Raw genomic sequence first — 23,235 nt, 5'->3', positions numbered from 1 at the left:
ACATCACGTACACAGATTCTGGGCCGTTTTGGGATCCAAAACTCTCAGCTCTTTCACTCTCTTCTTGGTAGGTTGGGGCTTCTCCTCCAAAGCTTCTGCATTCTTTTGAACTGAAAGAAAAATGTTGATTCATAAACAATAATGGTGCTAATCCAAATGCACGGGATAACATTAGTAAGGCATATTAACTACATTAATAAAGTGCATGCGAAAATCAATAAATGTGTTTATTTCATTAGTTCGAGGAAGAGGATAAACATAAAATATAGACTTGTTTAGAGGTTTCCCAACAAATTAAATATCAGCACTTAAGCAGAAAAGATAAGCCAAATAGAACCAAAAATCAATTGCTGCTTCTTAACTAATGTACATTAATTACTCCTTTACCAGGTACCTACAAGCAGCACTGGAATTAAATATATAGTAAAATCTCCCTAATTTGGACTAATTGAGGAAAAAGACATGCATTTATCCTAACATGTTAAAATTTAGGCATGCCTTTAATTCAGTGAAATTGTTTTAAAGTACCTAAGGTAACTTTAACTGCTAAACAGGTTTCCATATAAAATTCCTGCTGAGACTGCTCTGAAGAATAGATATGAACCATTTGCAAGTTGCACAACAGTAGCACCCATTTGCTTAAACATAATTAACAAATCTCAGAGACAGGTCTTTTGAGTAAGTTAGCTCTGTCTCCCCCTCACCATTTTTTTTTAGTACTGTTTGCTTTCTTAGAACAGAAGATATATTTATGCAGTATTCAAAAGGTAATCCTGTAGTTCAGAAAGAATTTAAATGACCTGAAACTGTAGAGTGGCAGTTCCAAGGAATGGCTTTAGCTCCCTATTACATCCATCAGCTTTCCCCCAAATAAGCCATCCCAAAAACCAAAGTAAAAAACAACCTGGCTAGCTGGCTGTTATGAAAATGAAGCTTTATGGCAGGCAAATCCCTAAAGACCTCCAATACAGAAATTCAACAGCTACCATTGTATTCATTCATGTGTTACCAGTTTACTTCTAATCCTATATAATAAAGATGTAGTATGCAAATTGTCGTTATGCAGTGAAGCGTAATGACCGACCACATAATGAAGGAATCATTGATCAGTAGAAGGGTGGGGCAGTGAGCTACAAGTGGACGGAGAGTTACAGGAGGGGGCAGGGCAGCAAGCTATGGGGGGGTGGGAGGAGGGGGACAGGGGGAGCTACAGGAGGGCGGGGTAGCAGGCAGCGAGCTACTGGTGGGCCGCAGCGAGCTACTGGCGAGCAACTGGCACATGGATTCATGCACAGGGCTACTAGTATAAAAATAAGTTTGTAGGTAATGGGACCATAAGAAAATATGAGTAAAGTAAAGCCAACATATTTGTTCGATCAAGTGGAGTGATATATTCTTGCCCCCAAACTCATATTCCTAAACTTCATCACTGAATTATATAGTCATAATCCTGCTCTTTGTTTATTACTTTAAATTTTGAGGCAATAATTATCTTTAGTATTTTAAGCTATCTGACTTTAGTATGGAGATCACAAAGGAGTTACTGATTTTCATTAGGGAAAAATCAATACAACCACAATACATTTTGTTTAGCTATGTGTTCAAAGATGGTAGCATCTGGAAAACTTTCTAGACATATTACAGAAGGTATCAAAATACTACAGGTCCATTAAGAACAACTTTGTGCCCTAACCGGTTTGGCTCAGTGGATAGAGCGTCGGCCTGCGGACTGAAGGGTCCCAGGTTCGATTCCAGTCAAGGGCATGTACCTTGGTTGCAGGCACATCCCCAGTGGCGGGTGTGCAGGAGGCAGCTGATCGATGTTACTCTCTCATCGATGTTTCTAACTCTCTATCCCTCTCCCTTCCTCTCTGTAAAAAATCAATAAAATATATTTTTAAAAAAAGAACAACTTTGTTTTCATGGTACAAAATATATGAAAATTAAATAACTTACTATAAAATAAATTATCTGAATAACTATAGTCCTAACAGTTCTAAACTTTACCAGTATCACCAACCTAAAATGACTCAGAGTCTAAGCAGTGGTTCTCAACCTTTTTAATGCCACAACCCTTTAATACAGTTCCTCACGTTGTAGTGACCCCCATCCATTTAATTATTTTCGTTGCTACTTCATAACTGTAATTTTGCTACTGTTAATGAATCGTAATGTAAATATCTGTGTTTTCCGATCGTCTTAGGCTCTACAGCAGCGGTTCTCAACCTGTGGTTCTCAACCTTTCAGTGTATTTCTTTTAAAATCATCACATATGTTCCTCAAATGATCTTTCTAAGAGCACAGTGTCTTTCCTATGCAATAATCAGCCTTTAATTGATTCCATTTTCAAGCCACGCCCAGATTAAGACAACTATATAAAGAAATGACAGTCCAAGAGTCATTCCCTTTGTCAATAAAAAATATTATCTGAATCATATTGAAATTACTTCTAAAATCATTCATTAATTTTAACTCAGAGTAATAGCCAAGAAAACTGTCCTAATTTCTCGATATGTTTTAAACCACATTACTGGAGACTGGTTACGCAAGTATATATAGGATAAAAATACTGTAGCATGAAGGATACATTAAGATTATTCTGCAAACTAACAGCCTCCTGATTCCCTAGACATACATAATGCTCATTTTGTATGCCTCGTTTTTGCATTTTTCATTAAAATAGAGTTCAACCTCTCTCCTCTTTAAATGAACAAGTTATGTAAAATTAAGATTAGATGTCTCAAATATCTAGAGTTCACAGTTTTGTTTTTTGAATCCTACTCTATTTCTCTTGTTTTATGTATGCAATTTGGCTTTATCCTGGGTTCAAGAAATGGTAAGAATTCCATGAGTGGGCACTACTAATCTGAGAATTACTAGAGAAAAGCTAGTTTAAAATAGTCTCTTAATTAGACAGACTTTCATAAACAATAATGGTTCGTGATCAGTAGATATTGTCTAGTGGCTGTTATTGCCCTTTGCTTTCTTGTCTCTAAAAGCATCCTTAGTAATCACAACCATAGGCTTGGTAGAGAATTTGAAAAGAGACAATGATACATAAAATTTACCTAACTAGTATTAAAGGCTTCATATATTAAAATTTTCCTGCTTTCACAATGACTATAAAATGCCATTTGTTCTAATAGGCTTTTATTCCATATATGTTTCTAATGCTTACAAAACTTTAATATCCCATAACTTGGTTAAAAAATGAACAATTACGTAACTTGATTAAAACTTGAATGGATATTTCTCCAAAGAAGACATACAAATGGCCATCAGATATAGAAAAATATGTTCAACATCGCTAATCATGAGGAAAATGCAAATCAAAATTACAATATCACCTCACATCTGTTAGGATGGCTATTATTTAAAAAAAAGATGTGTTAGTGAGGATGCGGAGAAATTGAAACCTGTGTACATTGTTGGTAGGAATATAAAATGGTGCAGTCTCTCTAGAAAAAAAAAGTATGACGATTCCTCAAATAATGAAAGATAGCAGTACCATATGACCCAGAAATCAGTTCTGGGTACATATCCAAAAGAACTGCAATCAGGATCTCAAAGAAATATCTGCATTCCCATGTTTACTGCAGCATTATTCACAATAGCCAAGATATGGAAACAAACTATATGTCCATTAAGGAATGAATGAATAAAGAAAATGAGACACACACGCACACACAATGGAATATTATTTGGCCTTTATGAATAAGGAAATCCCACCCTATGAACCTAGAAGACATTATGTTAACTAATAAGCAAATCACAGAAGGCTAAATGCTTATATAAGTGCTTATATAAGTAATCTAAATGCTTTACTAGTATGTAAATGCTTTAAATTACTTATATATGCAATCTAAAATGTAAAACTCATGGAAATAAAGAGTAGAATGGTGGTTGCCAGGAGTTGGAGGGTGGGGGAAATAGAGAGCTGCTGTTCAAATGGAATAAAGTTTTAGTTATATAAGATGAGTAAGTTCTAGAGATCTGCAGTACAATATTGTGTCTACAATTTACTAGTACAATACTATACTGTGCACTTAAAAATTTGTTAAGAAGGTATACCTCTTGTTAAATGTGCATATAACAATAAAATATACATTATTTTTAAAATTTAAAATAAATTATAGCGATTCTTTAATTATTTGAAATTACTTTGATGGGAATGAAGAGATTTTAAGTTTCAACACAAAAACTCAAGAACTGATTTTGTCATCAATGGCTCTATGGTCTGCAGGCCCAAAATGAGGCCTCCAGTCAAATGCAATCTCTCACTGAGCATATAAAAAACCATATAGGCACTATGTTTGAATCTGATGGGTTGAATTAATTTGGGTGCAAAAATTGGCACTGCTAACTGACCAACAATACTGAAACATTATAAAATACTGTCTGTAGGAAGATAATGATGTAATAATAAAGACATTTGTATTATTATTAAAAAGACATGCTAACATCAAGATACTCATTATCTAAGATAAAATGCCCACTGAGCATTTTATATTTCCTTTAATTCATAGATTTTTACATGCAACTGTAGTATAAATTTATTCCTTTACAACTGAGGGATGTTCATCAGTGTAAACAAAGTAAACATGGTTATATTCTTTCCCCAATCAAGTTTAGGCAATGTTAAGAAATTTCCTATTATTTTCCACTATCCCAGTGGATACATAGAACATGTGAAAAAATGTGTAATTTGTAGCAAATATTAGAAAGATATTAGAAATGGGCAACACTGAATGATTTGCACAGTGATAACTAACCATAAATCATGATACAAATTTTATAACTATTTTAATTTATTTCAAAATTCCAGTGAGAAAGATTGATTGCTAAAGTCAGCATACTAGTCATTCATTCATTTATTCATTCCTTCACCAGCAAATACTTGTCACCTTCACAATGTGTTAGCCTAGCATGAGTGTACAATGGTACATAAGAGTGAAATATCTACTCATACTCTTAAATACATGGTAATATGTAAACTACTAATTATGGCATTATCTCCAAAAAATATTTAGCATTCATAATTTTCTTATCAATAACAATATAGCTTAAATAATTCATATATATCACTAAGAAAATTTGTTCTTGCTGTTGATAGCCACAGTTCCACATTAAAGAATATTGCATCTCTTAATCAGCATCATCTGATGTGTCAAATCATATTATAAGGATTATGTGGAGAAGTGATACTTTCTATGAAGTGTACTATCCTAATATATAAAAAGCCAGGGGCCGTCACAACCGAAACAACCGGACAGACAACCGAACAGCAGGCTGTGTGGGGCAACCAGGCTGGCAGGGGGTTTAGTGAGGGATGACCAAATGACTGAATAGCAGGCTGCGTGGGGTAACCAGGCCAGCAGGAGGGGCAGTAAGGGGCAACCAGGCCAGTGTGGGGGGCATTTGGGGGTGACCAGGCTGGTGGGGGGGCAGTTGGGGCAACCAGGCCAGCAGGGGGGGCAGTAAGAGGTGACCAGGCCAGCGGGGGGGGGGGCAGTTGGGGCAACCAGGCCAGCAGGGGGGGCAGTAAGAGGTGACCAGGCCAGCGGGGGGGGGGGGGGCAATTAGGGGCAACCAGGCCAGTGAGGTGGGCAGTTGGGGGCGACCAGGCCGGGATCGGGCCTAAACCAGCAGTCAGACATCCCCCGAGGGGGTCCTGGATTGGAGAAGGTGCAGGCTGGGCTGAGGGGAACCCCCTCCCATGCACAAATTTTGTGCACCGGGCCTCTAGTATATATATATATACATACATACATACACACACAGGGTAAATATTGCTAACGGTAGTGTCAAAACCACACTAAAAATATATGTAACTTCATGTACACATGTATGTATCAATAGGTAAATGCTCAACTGTTGTTTTACATATAGCACATAAATATAGGAATTATGATCTGCCTTCATAAATACACATTTTATCCATATGTATACAATTCCAGAAGTGATTCTAACTATATTCTATACTCTAATATTGTTTTCCTGTACTAGTTGAAATAGGTGTAATTTTAACTCAATAAGTCAATGTTAAAATGATTGCAAATATGACAACACATTTCAGGGCAAATTTATAATTTCTCTGTGCAATAGCTACAATGATTTTTTAAATTTAATTGTTATTTTCCACTCTTTTGTAAAAATGATCTTTACCCTTGCATTTCTGAAAATATCATACAAACCACTGAAAATGAGCAAATGTTATATATACATATCTATACACATACATACATATTATAGATATATGTATAATACACATATATGCAACACATAAAAGAAGGAAGTGTAATATTAATGACAATAACTATAGCAATAATAATAGTGGCAGTAGTACTAGTAGTAGTGGTAACCACAACCAGAATCATCACAACCACCACCAAAATCAACTTTTATTAAATACTTGAGGCTCGGTGCACAAAATTCATGCACTCAGCAGGGGTCCCTCAGCCCAGATTGCGAGAGGGCACAGGCCAGGCCGAGGGACCCCACCAGTGCACAATCGGGGCTGGGGAGGGATATTGGAGGTTGGCCAGTCAGGGAGGGACCGCAGGAGGGCTCCAGGGCATGTCCGGCCCATCTTGCTCAGTCCTGATGGGCCAGAACCCAGCAGCAAGCTAAACAAACAGTTGGAGCATCTGCCCCCTGGTGGTCAGTGCACATCATAACGACTGGTCGAGAGGTCGGCTGTCTGCCCCCCTGGTGGTCAGTGCATGCCATAGCAAGCGGTTGAGCGGCCTTAGTATATCATTAGCATATTACGCTTTGATTGGTTGAATGGCTGACCAGACACTTAGCATATTTGGCTTTTACTATATAGGATATGGTCTGTAGAGCAGCGCAGCAGAAGTGTGTTGGGACCAGAAATATCTGCTCTGTGCCTGGCACTAATTTAATTTTATATCACCTTATACAATTGGTATTAGCATTGTCATTTCACAAAGGAGAAAACTAAAAAACAGGAAAATTAACTCATTTGCACAAGATGATATAGCAAGTAACAGAAAGATGCTCAATTTTACCAGTAATCAGGGAAATGCAAATGTAAACAACCAATGAAATACTATTTCACAGACATCAAATCGCAAATAACAAAAACATCTCATTAAAGCATGTGTGGATGAGGAGACAGAATATTGATTGTGCCAACAGTAGCAGTAAAAATTAGATTAAGAACCTTAAAATACACATTTATTAACATCTAATATATTTAAGGTGTGCCATTCATAATTATAACCCAATCCTTCCACTTGTATGCCAAAAGGTCAAGGAGATAAGATGTTCATTGTCGCAATGCTTACAACAGTACAAAACTGAAAACAACCCACATGTCAGAGGTTATGAAATGAATAAATAAATTGTGGAATTTTCAATAAAACAGACTAACTCAGGTGAGGGGTTGTCCATTAATGCTGAAAGTCCATTATATAATAAAGCAGATTTTCCAAATGCATATGTTAAAATATTGACAAATTAGTTTACCTGTTTTTATTTATGTAGACATGTTTGTGTAATTAAAATTAAGTATGTATGAAAAGTTAATTTCACCAAAAAGTTTTTCATTTGAATTACTGCAACTTTAAATTTACAATGAATAGGTCTAGTAAATGTGTGCCTTCACCAGTCACCGCAAGTAAACAAATGCATGCAGCTGGGGCATGGATTAGCACACATGGGAACATCAGCCAGCACCTATTAAAACTGCTGTAGAAATTCACTCCACTCAACAGAATCAATTACCGTGAGCAATGTAGTGTGATCATGTGCTGACCATTCCCGAACATTGTTTATGAGAAGTGACTCTTGGATTTAAATATGTATACTATAGATGTAGATATGTAATATTTACTTATGTTGGTGAAATTACTATAGTTTTTTCCAACATCTGGCCCATTCACTAAAATTTGTTTAAAATTACAGTGAATTAATAACAAAAAACAACCTGTTAATTTAATTATAAGCAAATCTTGATTAAAAGCATTTTTACATGAACAGGGTGCTAATTTTCACATATGACATATGGACTGGAAATTGTGTCTGTTAAATCCAAAGTCTGTTAAATAGAGGTCCACAAAATGGAGGTATTACTATATAATGAAATACAAATCTGCATTTACAGTGACTGTACTACAGCTAAATATTTCAGCATAGATCCCAAATATGATGTTGAATGGAAAAATAAAAGTGGTAGAAAATGATGCATGCTGTACAATTGCACTCATCTAAATAAAAAATAAAATGCAGACTAAACTTATGTACTATATTGCTTATAGATGAGTATGTAAGCGTATTGTCCTATATATAATAAAGAGCTAATATGCTAATTAGACTGAGCAGCAGAACGACCTTCCGGATGACCAGGAAGACTTTCCAGACGAAGCCGGGGCTGTGAGGGCTGGCTGAGCCTGCGAGGGTTGGCTGGGACTACAAGGGCCAGTGGGACTGCGAGGGCCAACAGGGCTGTGAGGGCTGAGGCCCTTACATGAATTAAGTGCATCGGGCTTCTAGTAAAGTTATAAAAACATGGAACAGATACTCAGCAGATTATTAACAGTGCTTATCTTGGGGGAGCAAGGTGATACTGGAATAAGTAGCACCCTAGAAATATCTACTTTATCTCTAATGTTTTATTTCTTTAAAACCAAAGACCTATAGCACATATGAAAAAATGTTAATATTTGCTCACCCTGGGAGGCTAATACATGGGTGTTTGCTATATTAGCTTGCAAATGTCAATTTTTGCAACATAAAAATGAAAAGGATATGACTAAATTACATAAATATACCCATCCCTTTTTATAGTGTATAAACTGTTAGCTTTGGCAATCCCAAAGACCAAGTGTAGCTAGCAATCAGAAACAATAGGGGAGAGAATAATAAAAAAATACAGGTAAAGATTAGTCAGTGTGGTAAGCAAGCACAATTTTCTTTTAAACTGTTTTTGAATCCATTTTGTGAGGAATAACACATTTGTTTACCAAACACTGGGAGGAAAAGCTGATGCAGTATGGAGTAGGAGACTGCATTTCCGATTCCCTTTACATGCCACATAGCACAGCTATGAAGCGTCCCCTCTCTGTTGCCTACAGCTGTGCACTAACTCAGGCGTCCCACAGAAAGGGATTTCATTCTGACACCTGCATAGTACCTGAAGCCATAGGAATGGTATTGCCAGGGGTGTTCCGGAAGTTTAGAGCACATTAAACAAGAATAATGGTTCTAACGGTGGGAATCACACACACATACTTTATAATGATTTCTTAATTAAGGAACAAATCTTACTGGTTGTAGTTTAGACAAGAACCCCCCAAATCAGGCAGCACATGTAACTGCAAATTAACATCTGCATAACTAATATACTTGCACACCTGTTCATTAAGCCTATTACTGAACATCGCTAAATGTCACCAGAACACGATGTTTAACAACGTGTAATAGCTAATGTATATTTTCAATTGGGCCTCAATAGCTCAGCAGGTAATACATATCTTAGGAAGGACAAATAAAGTTAGCTTTCAGGTTTTAGGGAGAATTTCCCTTGTTTGAAGAGATGATTTAAATACCAAAACTGAAGTATAGTTTTAACCTCAACCTGGTATTTGACAAATGAGGTTGTGAAAATTCCTGTTAATCTTGAACCTATGTGAAGTACCTTACTCAGGCTATACATAATACATTTACTGGCAGATTGGCTCTGGCTTTATAAGTATGGATTGATGTTTTTCTGGCCATCTCATGCACTCAGAGAACCTCTCATTATGCTAAATGTCCAAACTGATGTAAAAAACCAGTAAGTCCAGCAATAAACCCTAAGTCTATGTATGTCAAAGAGGAGTACTAAGAAAAACATACCAGTAGAAATCAGTATGATAATACCTAGTACCACCAGGCTGATGGGGAATTTCTCGCTGAGAATACAGTTTAGATATTCATCATATCTAGGCTTTTCTATTCAATGTGGTCCACCTCAGACTGATACAATTCTGCACACAATTTAGTCTAACCTTGCTTAACAAGACTGAACAAAATAACACCCCAAAATATTTGTAGCCAGGGTCTTGACATTGTAGGACTGTTCAATCCTGGGCATGTCTGGAATAAAGTCAGTGTTGTCAATCCCACCAAATATTCTTTTCAAATGAAAGGCCACTGGGAACCCGTGTCTCCTAAAAACAACTTCTCAACTTCTGGATATTTCCACATGAATATCTAATAAGTGTCTCAGATTTAGCACATCCCAATCCAAATTCCTTACTCCCAAATCTGCTTTTTAGTTTTCTCCTTCCCAACAAATGGCAACTCAATCCTAACTGTTCAAGAAAAAAAAGATGAGTCAACATTCACTCTTCTCTCTCACAGGCCACATCCCACTCTTGGGCAAATCCAGTATTTTATCACCTCCACTTCTACCTAAGGATTTCAAACCACCATGACTTCTAGCCTTTGCTATTCTTCCATCCATCCTGTCAAAACCCTCCAATGGCTGTCTTATTCAGGGTAAAAACCAAAGTATTTACAATAACCTGGAATATCCTGCTTTATATTTAATGTAGTCTCCTTAGCTCCTCTGACTTCACAACTTACATCTTACCTCTCATTTACTCTATTCCAGCCACACTAACTGCCTTGCTGTTTTCAAATATACCAGAACAACTCACACAGCAGGGCCTCTTCACTTGATGTTATATCATCCCCTGATCTTCCCTCACTTCTTTCAGGTCTTGTTTTAATTTTCCCTTTTCACAGAGACTTTCCTGATGATGTTGGTTCAAAATCACAACTCCTCCCTTTTGGCACTCCTTTTTCCTTTTGCTTCATTTTTCTCCATAGCAATTATCACCTGACAAAATACCCATCTTATTTATTTCCTGTCTATGCCTTCCACTTTAATGTAAGCTCTGTTAAAAGTAAGGATTTGTGAGTGTTTTGTTCACTGTTATGTGCTAGTATCTAGAATTGCACCTGGAAAAGAACAGGCACTCCAATTATTTTGGCATTTATCCTACATATATATTCTCATTTGTGCACAATGATTGATGTATAAGATTATGTATTGCAGTATTATTAATAGTAAAAATTGTTAGAAATGTTCATTAACCAGAAGTAAATTGAATAAATTACAGTATGTTGTGCATTATTTATAAGAGCAAAAGATTTAAAATTACCTGAAAGCTAATCATTAGAAAACTGCTTGATTAAACTACAGTATGGCCACTCAATGGAATATTCAGTTGTTATATCCATGACCAAGGAAGCTCTTTAGAGAATCATATGGAATGATCTTTAGTAAATATTGTTAAATGAAGCAAATAAGGTATTCAAGACTATACAGTACATTTATGGGAAAAGGGGAAGAATATTTATATATATTTGCCGATACATGCAGAAAACGTTTCTGGGAACATTTATAGGAAATGTATTACATTAGTTCATTCTAGGGAGGAAACTAACTGACAGACGGAAGTGCGAGGAAGAAATTTCACGAGGCTGTCTTTGTGTCTCTTGAATTTTAAACCATGTAAATATATTATCAATTCAAAAATGAATAGGAAAACAAAACAAGAAAGAAACAAAAGGATGCCACTGCTAAAAGTTTCTGATACATGAATGCAAAGGAATGCTCTATGGCACAAGTTACTAGAAAAGTAATGTGTGCAATTCGGATTGTGGTATGAGCATGTAGCCTAGGCTCCACATAGCATGATCAACAGTCAGAGCAGAGGAGGAACCAAGTGACACACACCAAATGGTGGCCTAGCCATAGAGGCACACTGTAATGTAGAAGTGAAATTCAAATAAAATAATTTTAACAGCACACCTATATGTTATGTGTGGTGTGGTGGAGGTGGGCGCTTAAAGAGCCACTGTTTTCAACATGCCTAATGAATCCATCTTCTTCACAATTGTATTATGTCTGATACCCATATTTCTTATCACTAATATCAATGCATTCATTTTTTTGTTCACCACTTATTATTTATCAAAGGAAGTCAAATTGCAATAAAATATTGAAGTACCTGCACAAATGTTTCCTCTATAGACAAAAACAGCAATACTAGAAACACGGAATTATTGGTTGGTATGCAGCACTATCATATCTGTGAAAATACCTGAATGCATTGTATAAAAGGCAATTTAAGAGTTTCAATGAATTATAATACCTGAAAGGATATTCTGAAGGTTAAACATATAAAAGTCAAGGGCAACCTAGACATTATAGAAACAAGTAGGCCTCTCCTGGAGAATTCCTAAACCAGTTGGGAAGAACTAGAGAAGACTAGTTCCTGGAAGACAAATTCAGGTACGTTATTCACATACTTTCTGTCATTTTATTTTTATACCCAGACTATTATGACCTAGAAAAATACGAGATGCACATAATGATTAAGAATCTACTACATACAACTGCCCTGGCTGATGTGGCCAGTAGTTACAGTAGTTAGAGCATCAGTCCGTGCACCAAAGGATTGCAGGTTTGAGTCCCAGTCAAGGGCACGTACCTGGGTTGCATTTTCTATCCCCAGCCCTAGTTGGGGTGCATGCAGGAGGCAAACAATCAATGTGTCCAATGTGTCTCTCTCACCTCTCACCTCTCTCTCTCTCTCCCTCCCTCCCTCCCTCCCTCTCTTTCTCCCTCCCTTCCTTCCACACTCTACAAAAATCAATGAAAAAGATATCCTCAGGTGAGGATTACAAAAAAAAGAATCCTATATAATAAAAACTTAATATGCTAAGTGTCCAGTCGTCCAGTTGGCCGTTCAACCAATCAAAACGTAATATGCTAATGATATGCTAAGGCCGCTCAACTGCTCGCTATGATGAGCACTGACCACCAGGAGGCAGACAGTCAACCCGGTCGAGCAGTCACTATGATGTGCACTGACAAGCAGGGGGAAGATGCTCCGACCAGTAGGTTAGCTTGCTGCTGGGGTCCAGCCGATCAGGACTTAGCGAGACGGGCTGGACACACCCTGGAGCCCTCCCACAGTCCCTCCCCAGCTGGCCAACCTCCTGCATTCCTCCCCAGCCCTGATCGTGCACCAGTGGAGTCCCTTGGCCTGGCCTGTGCCCTCTCGCAATCCAGGACACCTTGGGGGATGTCGGAGAGCCAGTTTCGGCCCGACAGCAGAACGACTGGTTGTTATGATGTACACTGACCACCAGGGGGCAGATGCTCAATGCAGGAGCTGCCCCTGGTGGTCAGTGTGCTCCCACAGGGGGAGCACCACTGAGCCAAAAGCCAGGTTCATGGCTGGCGAGCACAGTGATGGTGGCGGGAGCCTCTCCCACCTCTGCGGCAGTGCTAAGGATGTCCAACTGCTGAGAGTGGGCCTAAGCCATCAGTTGGATATCCCACGAGGGCTCCTGGACTGTGAGAGGGCACAGGCCAGGCTGAAGGACGCCCCCCCTCCCCGAGTGCACAAATTTCATGCACCAGGCCTCTCGTCTACATATAACCATCACCAGGCACTGCACTAGATGGATTTTCCCAGTAACTGTGCAAGGTAGATGCTTGAATTAGTCTGCTCAGGAATATCATAACAAAATACCACAGATTGGGTGACGTAAACAAACAACAGAAATTTTTCACCCATCTGAAGCCTGGAAAGTTCAAAATCAAAGTGCTGGCAAGGTAGGTTTCATTTACAGACCTACTCTCTTGGCTTATAGGTGGCTATGATCTCGCTTTGTGTTCACATGGCCTTTCCTTCATGTGTGTGTAGGGAAAGGGCAAGAGCCATCTCTCTGGTGTCTCTTCTTATAAGGACACTGATTCTATTGGATCAGGGCCCATGTTTTTTCCCCCTCAATTAACCTTAATTATATCCTTAGAGGCCCAATCTCCAAATGTAACCATAATGTGGTTTAGGGCTTCAACATACACATTTTGGGAAGATACAAACATTCATTCAGTCCATAAGGAAACTAAGGTCCCCAGAAATTTGTGAAAGATCTGAGAGAAAAGTTAAATGGTAGAGCTGGGATTCAATCCCAGGCTGTCTAACCCCAAAGTCCATGACGTTGCTACAAGGCTCCACCATTCTCCATGGATACAGAAGATTCACAGTTGCCTCCCATAACTTATTACTAAACTAGTGACCCAGTGCACGGATACGTGCACATTGAAAGGAAATTAATTAGAAGGTGGCCGGCAGGGTGGGACTGGGTGAGACGGGCTGGACACGCCCTGGAGCCAACCTCCCGCTGTCCCTCCCCAGCATCTGTGTCTGTGGAGTGAGTGGGGTCCCTCCAGAAGGTGGGGTCCCTCAGCCTGGTCTGCGGGGATCAGGCCAAAACTGGCTCTCCGACATCCTGTGAGGTGTCCCAGAGTGTGAAAGGGAATTCTGCAAAGTTGCTGTCATACAGGGTGTGGAACACAAACACAAGTGTGAGGTAAACCAGATTTAGGGCCGACAGTAACAACATAACCCATGGCTGATGGTGGAATCACGCAGCCCCACGAGGAACTGGGTTCCCTCCTCTCTGGTTTCGGGGTGTGTCACCCAAGAACTGCCGCCAAGTCACTGCAGCTCGGCAGCTCCTGCGTTGAGCGTCTGCCCCCTGGTGGTCAGTGCACATCATAGCAACCGGTCAGACACTAAGCATATTAGCCTTTTATATATATATATATATAGATAATTCAAGATAAGAGGGTTCAGTGGAAATGCTGTACATACTCGATGATTTAAAATCCCTCATAGAGTTCCTCCTTGTGGCCTAACCAAAATGTTTTGCCGTGCCTTCTAGAGTATTGAATCAAAGCTGTGGTTTCTTTTTCTAGCATGGCTTGGCATCCTCGCTTGCCCAAACTGGAATTCTGAGTTCAGTGGTCAGTGATCCCTATAAAACAGGTGTGGGGAACCTTTTTTTTTTTTCTGCCAAGGGCCATTTGGATATTTATAACATCATCTGTGGGCCACACAAAATTATCAACTTAAAAATTAGCCTGCTATATTTGGTCAAACATTTAATTAACTCACCCCCAATGCCTTGGCAGAGCCAGACCAAATGATGTCACAGGCCTTATATGGCCATGGGACAGGATGTTCCCCACCCCTGCTATAGGAGTTGCTGGGTGGTATTTATTTTTCACTGTTTGACAGGGGGAAGGGGAAGAAGAGGACTAAAAATGGAATACTGGCTTGGGATATGTGTTCCTACCTGGTCCAGCCTTGTAAACTGATTTTTGTGTAAATTATGGATGAAGAACTAAAGTGAGAGGCTTAGAGATTATGTCAGGGACATAAGGGCTCAGAGAAGTCACCAGATCTTTCAAAAAGTGGTTGTGCAGAGTGGATGACTATGCTTATAAAGGCGTAGGCTTGGTGAGGAAGCCCAGGCCAAAGAACATTAGCAGAAGAGTGGTGATCACCTCCACCCCAGAGCCCTCTAGAAGGAACCAGGAGACCCTTTGAAAAGGAGCTAAGGCAAATTCTAGGAATTGTGTAAGTGAGAGCTCTAGATTGGGCCAGATGGCCAATATTTTAGGTTTTGTAGGTCATATGTTGCAACTCTAACTCTGGTGTTGTCACATGAAGGCAGCCATTATCAATAAGTAACAAATGAGAGCATGGCAGCCGTCCAACAACAACTTATATTAAAAAATTGGTGGCAGGCTAGCCTTTGTAGTTTGCCAACCGCTGACATCACAGGTGCTCATTAAGTGTTTGGTCCCTTGTCTACTTCTTTTTAAAACTGAGGTCAGCTTGACCAGCATGGCTCAGTGGTTGAGCATTGACCTATGAACCAGGAGCACATAGTTCAATTCCCAGTCAGGGCACTTGCCAGGGTGGCAGGTTTGATCGCCAGTGTGAAGCATGCAGGAGGCAGCCGATCAATGATTCTCTCTCATCATTGATGTTTCTCTCTCTCTCTCTCTCTCTCTCTCTCTCTCTCTCTCTCTCTCTCTCCCCCTTCCTCTTTGAAGTCAATAAAATATATTTAAAAAAAATAAAACATTCAAACTTTTCCTTACAACACAGCATTTGGAAGTGCCTTACGATAACTGTTGATTGATAATTGTTTTCCAAATAGTGTTCACATAATCAAACACATTTATACTCCCATGTTTTTAAATGTGTCAATCCTACAGGGACCAATTATTTGATCCCAAACCATAACCATCTCCTACTTATCCTCCATATATTCTCATATGACTTTATCATATGTCTACATATAAAATGACTATAAAAACAAATCAGTCTTAATAAAATTATAAAATTAGGTCCTACCATCCCATCAATAAATATCTAGTTATAATGAGAGCTCATCAGGAGCTATAATGTTTGCTAATGCTGCTTTATGATAAGATGCAAATCTGAGTTCTATTAAAAAAAACACAAAAACACCTAAATCAGACCTTTGCATTTTATGGAATACAGTTCTCTTCCTTTATGTACATGAAAATATTACTGAGTATTTCTATTTGGTTTGTTGCTGGCTGAGCTCAATGGGAAACAACCATAGTTACATTGTCTCTGTTTTCTCTTTTGGAATCCAACTGGTTTCAATTTTATCTTTCAGCAGTAATTTTCTAGATCACAAAACTACATCAGTGTATTCTGTTGAAGGCAATCGAGACATTAGAAAAATTGAGAAGGGTAGGAGAGGATGTACCTGAAGTTTTCATTTCTTTCTTTTTTTTTAAGCCCAGCTTACTTTGTTGGGAATTTTCAATTTGAAAGCAGTAAGCAAGGTTTGACACTATTTTGTAAACATGAAAATACATAAGAACAGCATTTGAATAAGCTCCAAGTTATCCTGTTTTTTAGATAAACAGACTCATGACCCTCTTCTTTCCCAACCTATCACCCTCTCTATTATACTACCAAGAATGTAGAATGCCTGACATACATCCCTGTCCTTCCCTATCCTCTCATCCACTTGTAATTTGGATTTGAACACATCCATAACTATGGAATCAGAACGTCAGAATACCTGTAGTAGAGCCTCAGGACCAGTGTCTCTTAAAAACTCCCTCAGTAATCATGAATTTTAGGAAGGTTTGGAACAACTGCTCTAAGGCACATAACACAACATTCTAATCCTCCCCAAATTGAAAATGCAAATACCATTAACAATAAGCAATGGAAGTCCTGCTTGCAATTTCTGCTAAAGGTCAGAATCTATCACTGAAGGCAAATAATGGTCAACAACTGGGCTCATATTAGCGACGAGTAAAGTAATTTTAAGAGAAAGCACAGGAGTAAGCAACATTTGATACTATCTTGGAAATGTGAAAAAGATATTATAAAAACAACATTTGAATAAGCTTCAAGTTATCCTGCTTTAAGAGAAAGCAACTTGAGGGCAAAGATCTCACCATATATTTCTATGATCTGTCACTCTGCTAAGTATATAGAAGTTCTAGGAATACTAGTAAGTAAAAATGCATTTTATGCATTAATTAAAAATATATCTATATATATAAAAGGCTAATATGCAAAGTGTCTCTGTGGGAGTTTGGTCACTCGCTATGACATGCGCTGACCACCAGGGGGACAGCACAAAACAAAGGAAGGCCCCAGCCAGCAGCTGGAAGGCCCCAATCGGCCCTGATCGCCAGCCAGGCCTAGGGACCCTACCTGTGCATGAATTTCATGCACCGGGCCTCTAGTATGTATATAATAAATACTAAAATTAAGAACAGATACCATTGTCTTTCTCCTCTTTTATAAATGCAGTTAGCACAATGCTAGAAGAAAAGAGAAAGAAAGATACAAAGACTTATCATTGAAAAGGAAAGCCAAAGTTAGTTGAAGATGTATTGATCTTTGCTGGATGTAAACATGCTCCTATTTGACCAAGTCACTGAAAATACCCAAGCAGGTAAGGATGTGGAAGATGCAAAACAGGAAAAGACAAAATATTTTCCATAAAAACTGGAGTCTACAAAAAAAGGAAAAACTCAGTCTAACCAAAATCCATAGTTAAGCTAGACAAAATGCTAATAAGCAAGCACACCATAGTTTTGCTTCATTGCTTTTAGACACCATGTAACCATTTTAAAGCTGGTACGCCTTAGAACAATAGGTCTCAAGGACCGAATTCTAGTGAAAGTACATATGTCTAAATAGAATACTCTGTTTATGTCAAGGTCAATTTAAGTTATGTTCCCAACAATGAGAATAAGAATAATCTGAGTTCAGCATGTAAGCTATTGATCAAAGTAAATTAAGTCAACTTCCATGAAACCTATTCAATGGTTGCACTTAGTTTGATGTTGAATCATTGATAAGTAAAACTGGTGTGTGTGTGTGTGTGTGTGTGTGTGTGTGTGTGTGTGTGTGTGTGTGATTACATATATCATAGTTAGGTGGCTTCCATTTAACAATGAGCTTCCATGAGGTGCTTTATTCTACACATGCCAGAAACAATTTGGGTTGTAAGCTTTTAAGAACTTTTAAAAAATATTCTTGGATGAGGGCCTAGCTATGAGATACTCTGTCTCCTATGAGAACTATAATTTAATAATATTATCTTCAGTGGTGTAGAGCATTTTTAATATACTGCAAAAGATATACTATAAAACAGGAACATAAGCCATTTATTGCAGAATAATTGGTAATTACCTATTGTGCACCTTTTATTAATTTTTGAGCTCAAAAGGTACATAACAGAGCATCCTGTATTGTCTATAAAGGCATATATAAGCTAAAAAGCAATGTTTAAAATTAAACACTAAATCTCAGGGCAAAACAAAACTGAAATGTACATTGCAGCCTCAATGTACAGCTTTCTGATTCTCTGAAATCTGTAGAATGAGATAGAGCTATTACCATACAAAGTAAAACACATCTCAAAGATTATAATGAAACCTGCATTATATGAAAAAGAAATCAGAAATCCCTCAAACTAAATATTTTACTGGAAACTTAAAAGAGAAAGTAATAACCCAAGTAAGAAGCAGCTGCTAATAGTCTCAAACAGCAAATAAATTTTACTGGATCAGGACAACAACCTGCTGACTCCTTTTCCTAGCAAACTATTTCAGGTCTGCTGTGTGTGCCATTAGGCTGGCCTTTATTTCACCCCGGCCACTTCAATCCCATCTCTGTGGGGGCTCAGTTGCTTTCCTCATGGCTGCCACCGAAATGCACCTCTGCTTGCAGCCTAGCATGCTTTGACTCTGAACTTGAGCACTGGTTATAACTAGAGAGAGAGAGAGCAGGAAGTCAATACATAAAATTGGGAACAGAAGCGTCATAAAGAAATATAATCATATTAAAAGCTTCAAATTGGCTCATAAGAAAGGATAGATTCCTATTTCTTATGGGAAAATTGTACTAAAATATCAGGTACAAAACATGAACAGCAAAGTTGGGTGTGACAATCCGTGAAGCAGCTTTCCACTTAGATCTTATGGAAATAAATCTGATAAGACATTTAAAAGGGCAGAGATTAAATCTGATATCTGGTGCAGTATATTTTTTAAACTAGGCATATAAGATACAATAGGAATAAGTGAATACAGAAAAAAAATGGTTATACTTTTTTTAAAAGCACCCTTGAAGTTCTGCATCCAAAATATTTACATTTTAAAATATTATGGGAATGACATGAATTATTGTGCATACAGAGATTCTGTGTGCCTAATATAGATGAAAAGATTACAGGTTCTAATTTTAAGTGATTTTTGCCTATTGTCTACCTAGAATAAGTCTACCTAAAGATAGAAAAGGTATGACAGGACTACTAAGGAATTGCAGAATACTTGAAGCTCGCCTCCCTTCACATCTTTGCTGTCAACCCTGGATCTATCTATTAAGAATCAAATAAAGTACCACTTTCTCTATGAACCTTCTCCAATTACCGGTACATTCTTTGCTCAGTACATCACTAATAAGGTATTTTCCACATGCTCGACTTCATTAAGGTTTATGTATGCATCTTATTGCCTTCCCTAAGTTAACAAGTTCACAGGGAAAACAACAAAGTTTCTATTCAAGAAATACTGTGTGAATAAAATGTGAAATATTGGAATAGAAAAATGATGAGGGTGCAGAAAGAGAAAGGTGAATTGGATGATCTCCTGTCTTCAAGATGTAACTAAAGCTTAAGCAGTGACTGAATAGTCAGTGAAAAAGAATCCAACTGATAGAAGATTAGACCCTGGAGGATGCCCAAGTCATGGACACAGAGAAGAATGAACAGCCAATTAAGAGGACAAAAAGAACAATCAAAAAGGTGTGAGAAACAGGGGAGCACATTGTCCCCACAGTGAGACAGAAAAATATTTCAATAAGAGAAAGTCATTAACAGTGTCAAACATAGAAGGAAGGTCAAGCATAACCTATGCCCTGGGGGAAAAAAAAAGACCAGAAGAAAATAGGTCATTTCAGAATACAGAGCAATTTCAAGAGAGCAATGACAACAGAAGCCGTATTACAAGATGTGAGGAAGAAGTGAAAGGAAATAGTGAGTAAAGACCACTCACTGGAGAAGTTAAGTAGGAAAAATAACTTTATAGTATGAAGGAGACAGAAACAATGTGATTGAATCCCAGGTTTATATAAGTTTACCTATTACAAGAAAGCACCTGATTGTCAAATTCAACAACAGCTTTTATTCCCAAAATGATTCCAGAACAAACCCAGCATATAATGACTTACGGGACAAGATCAATAGAAACTGTGCAAAAGAGATTATACTGTTCAGTGATCCATGTTGCATCAATATCTATAATGGAATGAGACAAGGTGATACAATGGCCCAAAGCTTCCCGGAATTGCTCCTTAACATAATCAAGCAGGAAAACAAAGTCCACATAGTAAGTACCACACCCTCTTTTTACTCATTACAAAATAGCATTTTTCAGTGTTACAGGAATAGAAAAGTAGTATATAACAGTACTAATCAAACTAGGTTTGAAATTATTGTTTAGAGAACTAAATGTTTATAAAACAAGCATGGCCCATAAGGCCCTGATGATATTTATGGCAAAAACACACAACTCCATCTATGTGAGTCAACAAATAATAAAATTGGTATGTTCAACGGAAAATGCTCCACAAGTATCAGCCTTTGCCATTTCCATTGAATTACAAAAGTTACTGAATGAATATCAGAACCCTACTTAATTCTATCCTATCCGGGCTAAACAAAAATATGAAGTGTTTATCTACAACATTAGCTGAAGGAAATAAACTCGCTGTCACCCATTTACCCATGGTGTCCTGAAGGTGTGAAATCTGACCATATGCACACCTAATGGTTGTTATTAAAGCTTCCCTCTATACCAATTACAGATGGAACAGCTAGGTGGCCTACCAACAAGACAACAGGTGGCTTTCTCAATTTACTGACTGCATTTGTAGTCTTCTTAAGAGAAAATATTCAAGGAAAGAATAAAATTTGCTAGGTCAATTTAGTAACAAATGCATGCTAGTTTAAACAATGTTAATGAAACATAATTAAAGAAATACTTAAGTTCTTAGTAGGGGGAAAGGTGTTACCCTAGGAAGTGAACAAGACCTAAGAAATACTTGCTGCCTTAAGAAACTGATGGTATCCAACATTACTGTCAAATTAACATTTCAATTACTTTTTTAAGTTGCCTTTAAAAGGTGATTGCTTATATCATCCTATGTCTCTGCATGCCATGCATGAATTATCATCCTATCTAATAAAGAGGGAATATGCTAATTACACTCATGCAGTTGCAAAGATGGCAGCGCCCACAGCCAATAAGGAGGGAATATGCTAATTGACTTCCCTGCCCTCAAAGATGGTGGCGCCCAATCCCCTCAGCCTCGCCAAGGCGCCGGCCTCCGGAGTCCCCCAGGCTCCTCAGCCCCCCAGCCACCCAGGGCTGCCCGAGGCTCAGGTAACCAGGGCCAGCCAAGGCTTGCGCTGCCGGCAGTGGCAGCAGCAGAGGTGTGATGGGGCGTCACCTTCCCCTGATTGCCGGATTGCCTCCTGCCCTGAGGGTTTCCAGACTGTGAGAGGGGGCAGGCTGGGCTGACAGACCCCCCCCCCCCCACTCCAGTGGATGAATTTTCATGCACTGGGCTTCTAGTTTAATAATAACATCCAAAGAAAATCAAACATTTAATTTCCTAATATCAGTTATTATTAATGATGTTGATTATCCTATTATCTATTTATTGAGATAGAGTTATTACATAATAACTCTTCAAAGAAAATAGCCCATTTTTATCACACAAAAACTTAGGCTCAGGGCAGTGAAGTAGCTCTGTCCATCTAACAAGCAATAAATCCAGGATTCAAACCCAAAGCAGTAGAGCTTTCCAGTCCATATTCCTTCCACTTCAGCAGGCTGCCCCAACTCAGTGTGTCTGCCTATAATTTCACTAAGTGAATTATCACGTGTGAAATATGAAGCAGAGTGGCTGGCACTTAGGAACCCTGATAAATGCCAATTCCTAGGCAATGTCCCCCAATAATCATTATACATATGCAGTCTAACCAAGTGAGTTATATAAAGAAATGGGGTGCTGTAAAGATACAGGTAAGCATACCAGATGTAACAAATTCCGTTGCTAAATATGATAAAGGAAAAATCCTATTTAACAAAAAGAACAGAAATGAATCAATGAGTATATCCACTGATATATTTAATGGTAATTCAAACATACTGTGCTGACTTAACTATTTCCCAAACAGAAGGATGATTATTTGCTGGCAGTTTTCTGGACTAAATTTCTAATGCATATGGTCATTATCAGATTAAAAATAAAGAATCTCAGTATGAATTTTGCTTAAATAATTCCAGTAATTTATAATCCATAGTAAAAACACACACTGAAAGGTAATATAAAACCTCGCCTTCTATACAAAGTAAAATAAAATTTCCCTGGCATAAAATACCTTTGGGAATGAGTTACCTCTTGGCAAAATAGAGAGTATCAAAATAATAACAAAACACCTGTCAAATACAATAAGAGAGAAGACAGTGCATTTTCAGCAGTTATTAAATGCTGGAGTTTACCACCACATAAAGGCTCTTATAGCTACATCCTCAGTACTTGGCCACATTAAAACCCTTTAAAGCACATAATCAATGAAACTAAAATGCATAAACACACATAATGAAAAAAAAAAAAAAAACTACTTCAAGCGGATCACTTGAAAAATGAGAGCAACATTCTGCTAGATGAATTAAAGACCTGGTCTTTATTCTCCTTACTCGTTCCTAGAAAATGTTTCATTGCTTTAATCTGAAATTATTAAGCACCAGATACGGCTGATCTTCCTAGCTTCCAA

General features: G+C 38.2%; 1 protein-coding gene across 1 annotated transcript in view; it reads right to left on the bottom strand.

Moving 5' to 3' along the window:
- DIAPH2 (diaphanous related formin 2) overlaps positions 1-23,235 on the bottom strand; it is a 1,007,470-nt gene that overhangs the window by 571,115 nt on the left and 413,120 nt on the right. Inside the window, exon 18 of the mRNA XM_080653027.1 lies at positions 12-110. Coding sequence (XP_080509153.1) covers positions 12-110 — 99 coding nt within the window. The remainder of the gene's footprint in view (positions 1-11; positions 111-23,235) is intronic.

The sequence above is a fragment of the Plecotus auritus genome (genome assembly GCF_963455305.1).
Source record: "Plecotus auritus genome assembly, chromosome: X".
Classification (NCBI taxonomy): domain Eukaryota; kingdom Metazoa; phylum Chordata; class Mammalia; order Chiroptera; family Vespertilionidae; genus Plecotus; species Plecotus auritus.
This window is presented reverse-complemented; position numbering and strand designations above follow the sequence as displayed.